We start from the raw sequence: 5633 nt of genomic DNA, 5'->3' as shown, positions 1-5633 counted from the left end.
AAATGGTAATGAGAGGGGGAGTGGAAACAAACATGTCAACAAACGAAAACACATGGAAAAATAAAAACAGCGGCATGGACTTGGGAAACGGCCTCCTCAAAACATAATTATCTCCTATCGGTAAATTAAAAGAAAATGCATTTAATTTTGCGTGCGCGTGATCTTTTAAAAGCAAGCTAAAAGATGAAAAACACTTAAAACGCACAGTTAGCATTAAAAGGATAATCTTTCATTTGAGTTTCCGGTTCACAAGGGACCTCTGGCTCATTCCTATTGAAAAATTTAGGATATGTACATCCAATCCGTCATCACCAATCCGTCGCAATTGTTGTCAGTCTGAATCACTCGCGTTCCTCCTTGGTCAATTCTAACCTCTTTGTTTTTTTCTCTATAGCAAATGAGATCATTAATGTCGGTACACATTATGACTACTGCCGAGTTGTGGGAAGGGTAGGTGAGCAGTTGTTTAGATACTGAGCAGCTATGCCTTTACTAATTACCTACCGGATATTGCAAGGAGAACTTTCTATATAATTTGTGCTAGTGCCAGTGTCAGGAGTGAAAAGTTTAAAATGACTTGAAAAACTGGGATTTCACCACAGGTCTTACTGCTTTCTTAGCTAAACAAAACTGATAAAGAGCAAGGCGAAAATGAAAAGGTACAGCAGAAGTCTTACCCCCAACCCCACCCCCCTCCCTTGTCAACTTATCTATTGGAATTTAAAATCAAAGTTACAGACTGCTGCAGGAAAGTAGAAAAATAAGTGACAATTTTGAAGTCATGTAAGGTGTGTTAGGTTCGCCGGCTGATTTCACCAAAATTTATCACTTTGCAGGGTCTTGAAAGAGCCAAATTCAATTTTTGTACCGAAAAATTGTAAAAGAGTCAACGGTCGATCTCCATTGAACGCTCCTATCACGTCCTCTCAAAAAAAAAAACTTAGAAGAAGCTCTAACGCACGCGCTTTCTTCAAATAAACTGCGTTTTAAAAACCAAATTGTTACGTCATTTTTCAGCAAACTTCAGAACGCGCATTTTCTTGTGTTTAAGTGAGTTTATTTCACTATGGGGAAAATTTTCTCCTGTTTGCAGTGTGAGTGTACTAAAACAAAAGTTATTCCGCTAGCAATTTTGCCGGAATTTTCCGACAAACCGCTCCCTGGAAAAGACAATTTTCATCGTACGGTGCAAAATCAGTGGTCAAACGTTAACTCTCGCGGTTCGCCGCAGAATCTCTCTAGAGAAGTGACGATTTGTTCTTCATTAGCGACTATCTCTTTAGGATCAAAACAGTCTCTCCCTTTGTTAGACTGTTTAAGTGCGGAAGGAGAGGCGCAAAGAGGGCATGACAGCGATAGTTCCCGATCAAGCAAAAGGCATCCCGGTATGTTTTCAAAGATTATTTCGAATGGAACCTGAAGAAAAAAAGTCGCAAAATGAGACAGCAAGACAAGCTTGCGGGCATATTTTATTGAAAATTTCTTTTCGCTTTCCTTTTACACCAGCAGACGACGTCAATTTTTTGGTACTTCCCAAAGCTGGTATAGAAAAAGTGCCCTTGGCAATCACACTATCCTCTAATTCTCTCCATTCAGGTCTTTTTACTCCGGAGCCCGATGAGAGCCAGATAGATCCCTCAAAATCTCCCGCTGGCAAGGATAGTTGGGACTATAACTCCACCTTACCTCAAATGATGGACGGATGTAAGTCAAATGTGTCAAACCTTTTGCACACCGGAATTTTGACATCTCGTGCCACGAAAACAAAACCTGACGAATCTACCTTTATTATGGTGAAGCCTTACTCCGGTGAGAGATGGTTTCATAAATTTTGAAGAAGCACACTTCTTCTCTTTTTCCTGGACGATTTGTCCGGCCCAAGAATGCTTTCAGAAGCGAGCGTGAGTTAACAAGTGTTAACAATGATCAATACGTTACACAGGCCATTAAGTGCTCGAGATTTTCATGATCTTTCGTTGCCCTGATTTATTGTTGTTTTTTCTCTTTTTTAAGATTCCCTTCCTAGTATTCCTATAGAGAATGGGCATCAGCGCGTGTGCATTCATGGAATACCGCTGGGGGGTATAAATGGTGATCTGCACAAAGTGGATTGCACTCTCTGCGAAAGGCCTGGATCAAAAGGAGGAAGGGCTCTTGCAGGCATGGTAGCCTTCCGAAGGGCACAATCCAAAAAGCCAAAGTCTGGGTCGTTTCTTCAAAGCCAAAAACTGACCGAAGAGCAAGAAAAGATGAGAAAAACCACAGAAGAGTACGACAAAGCTCTACGCAAGTTTGCTGAGCGGCATCAGAACGACGATTAAAATGCTCCTTAGCTATCCAAATCCCTCGTTAGTTGGGAGGATTTCGAAGAAAGGAAAGCAAGAGGGGCAGTAATGGGGTGGAAGCTTTTGCCCCGGCCGGGAGAGGCAAGCAAAAACAGCGTTTCACCTATTGTGTCCCTAAACAGAACACTTTTGAGGAGAGCACGGGCCTAAAATTAAACTTCCGCTATTCAGCCGCAAGATGAAGACAAGTTATGAGTCAACAACTTGTGTCTGCGGAGTGACTCTTACTATGGGGTATAATGGCGCTGTCTCGTAAAAACGAAGTTATCGTTTAAGGCTCCTTCCTGTGGTCTAATTATTTTTTACAGTTACAGAAGGCGACTATTTTGTAAAATCACTTTATTTTGTAAATAGTTAACAACGAAGAACTGAAATGTACAGGTTCTCTATATTACAAGAATCCTTCTATATATTACATTATAAACACACAACAAGCATGATTAATTGCATTTCAGATGTTACTCATTCGCATGTAAACACAACAATTAAAGGTTGATATTTTATAACTCGTGATATTAACAGGCATATAAATACAGGGATTCTACATTCTGGTTAAAGATTAATTATAAGCGTACTCTTCGACCGAGTGCCGTGAAATGAAAACCAGAAATACTCAACATAACCAATCAGATCAAAATCTCTGGCGCAAAAAGAGGGCAACGATAAATTATTTTAAGCAAGTGCACGAAAACCGTGATAGGCGTGGGAAAACGCAGATAGCCAAATCCCGATTAAATTAGATCTGCATCTGATTGGTTGTGGGGCGGGCTCGAGTTTTCTACACCAATCGTAAATTGGGGGATGGTGCGTGGAACCAAGTCACAATCGGTTCTAGTTTTGTATCTAAATCTCTGAGAGTCAGACACATTTTCGAGACTTATGTCAGAGAGCAATGAACTAAAACCAATTCAAACCGGTACTGCTTGCAAAACTTGACTTAGAATTTCTCCTTGTTTGTTTCGCAAGCGGAGTATTAATCTCAGTTTATGACACAATTTTGTTCAAGGATAACCAAAGGACAACGATTAATCCAACTGTTACTAACAGCTTATCACCCTTGTAACCAGACCCTCCATTAACAGTCTCCGACAGTTGAGAATCCTGGGCTCCATCTTTCATGACAGAGATTTCAGTTTCGTTCTTGGAAGATCCAACTTTGTTACACTCGTTACCAGTGCAACAACGGACGCAGATGCGTCTCGCCCCAGACCCCACAAGTTCCACTTCTCGGCGACATTGATCCTTGCAGGAGTAACCTCTCAATCCGTCATCACTAGAGCAACCCAACATGAGCGGCAGAACGCTAAACAAATACATAAGCAGTTGTAAATAAAAATAAGCAGCTCAAAATTTGGCTTTGTCGAGAAGTAAGAGTACAACTATAACAAAACAATGTTTTAGGAAGAGGGAAATATTTGAGACGGATCGATAAGTGACAATTTCTTTGATTTCCATCCTATGAGCCCCCGCGGGAGTGCCGCTCTTATTCATTTATCAATGCACCTGAAGTAGTAAAATTACTTGAAGTAGTACAATCAACACTCGAAATGTATCAACCCTTCCCTAAAAAATGCTTTTAAGAAATCAAAGAAAACACCAAAGATCTTTCGCAAGCTAAGGACCACGAATCAAGAGTCACCCTTGAAGGCTTGAGCATTAGGTCTTTCAATTTTGCGGTCAGATTGTTCTCCAACTACGACCCGCAGGCAAGTTAGCTGGGCCATCTATTAAAAAATAACTGCATAATTGAAAAAGTGAATAAAAAAATGACGGGTCATCATTCTCTTTTCTTAAAAAATTTACAGTTAATTCTCTAGACAAATATCGATGAAAATTACAAAGCTGCCAATATTCTACGTGCACCTGGTCGTACACGTTGTAATCGCGCGTGAAATGAAGCCCAGTAATTCTGCGCAGTCCTGATAACGTCACTCACCTTGAGTTCGTCTCTACTGCGCTTTCTGTTTTTTTCAAGGTAATGGCTAAGCATTTATCTCCGGGTGGACATTGCTTGATCGTCACGAGATCTCTGTGGCACATTCTTCCTTGACATGTGAGGCACTTTGGACCCGCAGTCATTGCATCAAGCTGCAGAAATATTTCTTGTTTTCTTACACAACACATCCTCTTACGCCATAGGCGACCACCAGAAGAGGAATTAGTTACCAGGTTCACACGTTCACCGAGACCAAAACAAACGCGTTCGCACGAGTATTGTTTATTCTCATTGGCTCCTTTTTCATCCACTACCGTTTTTTTTATCGTCGAGACGCAAACATCCTTCCCGAGAAACGTTACTTTTAGGTTACTGTTAAAGTGATGTACTTTTCCATCACTGGGTATTGTGTGATAAAACGGCTTCGATAGCGGTCGTGGAGGGTCACGACGAAAGTTCACGGACTCGTTCACGAAGCGTCTAACACGAAGAATCACGGAGATAATGCCACCTGTCGATCCGTCACGCGGTTGGCACGGGATAACGCGATAACTGACCGTGTGGAGGCTGAACCAAAGAAGCACTCCATGGACGACAAGAACATTTAATAGGACTGATCGCTGTCCAAGACCGTTGGCCATCTTTCTTGAAAAAGTTTGTTCTGATGTTTAGTTGAGGATTGGTTTCGCAGTGATTATTTATGTATTCTAATTACAGGGAACTCCTGGTCAGGTGAGGGACGTTTTGTATTGGATCATTTCCGGTTTAATAAAATTAGTACGATCGACTTCCGTCTCAGATCAATGATACTACAACCCAAATGAAGACCAAAAAAGTCGGCAAACTTTTTCGACCTATGTTTACGCTTCATTTCTCCCTCGTAAATAGAAAAATTGGGTTTGTAGCATACGGAAAATGAATTTTAATGTCAATATTAAATTATTAGAAGAAAAAATGATCTGACCCCTTTCAGCTTGAATCGCCAAAGAAGCGTGTATCCTCAGAGAGATGCTGTTGAACTATTTATTCCTCTAAAAGCCCTTCGAACTATGAAACTGGAGTTTCATACTATGATTTTATTTCGTTTTTGAATGCATTTGATTTCGCACTAATTCACCGATAACTTTTCTCATTGTTTCTTCTCTCTGGAGAATTCAAATTTAACTTAAAATTAATCCAACGGATTACTCTTTGGATTACTCAGTCGGTCAATCTGCCTTGAATATGATGGGAAAACATCTTGTTTATTCAGAAGTGGCTGGGTTAATTTATCGCCGCGTGATGAATAGCCGGTTTGCCCTCTACTTTTTTCTCTTTTTCAGCTTTACCAAACTGGGATGAAGAATTTTGAC

General features: G+C 40.7%; 2 protein-coding genes across 4 annotated transcripts; one reads left to right on the top strand and one right to left on the bottom strand.

The window, feature by feature from the left end:
* The first annotated feature begins 134 nt into the window (after nt 1-134).
* LOC111328708 (uncharacterized) lies at nt 135-2851 on the top strand. 3 transcript variants are annotated; one of them, XM_088726719.1, is made up of 3 exons: nt 135-454; nt 1284-1809; nt 2014-2851. In XM_088726719.1, exons 2-3 carry the CDS (start codon nt 1347-1349, stop codon nt 2319-2321), a joined length of 771 nt encoding a protein of 256 aa, XP_088582845.1. In that variant the 5' UTR covers nt 135-454; nt 1284-1346; the 3' UTR covers nt 2322-2851. The 3 variants fall into 3 exon arrangements, with proteins under 3 accessions (XP_088582845.1, XP_022788929.2, XP_088582844.1); XM_022933194.2 differs by having other exon boundaries at nt 135-1385; nt 1597-1704; XM_088726718.1 differs by having other exon boundaries at nt 135-1385; nt 1597-1809.
* LOC111328716 (uncharacterized) lies at nt 2670-4992 on the bottom strand. Its single transcript, XM_022933201.2, has 2 exons — nt 4282-4992; nt 2670-3648 (listed from the first exon to the last, which is right to left on the bottom strand). The coding sequence occupies exons 1-2, from the start codon at nt 4920-4922 to the stop codon at nt 3330-3332; spliced, it is 960 nt and encodes a 319-aa protein (XP_022788936.2). The 5' UTR covers nt 4923-4992; the 3' UTR covers nt 2670-3329.
* Between the last annotated feature and the right edge of the window lie 641 nt (nt 4993-5633).

The sequence above is a fragment of the Stylophora pistillata genome, chromosome 7 (genome assembly GCF_964205215.1).
Source record: "Stylophora pistillata chromosome 7, jaStyPist1.2, whole genome shotgun sequence".
Classification (NCBI taxonomy): Eukaryota; Metazoa; Cnidaria; class Anthozoa; order Scleractinia; family Pocilloporidae; genus Stylophora; species Stylophora pistillata.
Note: the sequence above shows the minus strand (reverse complement) of the source record. Positions and strands in the feature narration are given on the sequence as shown.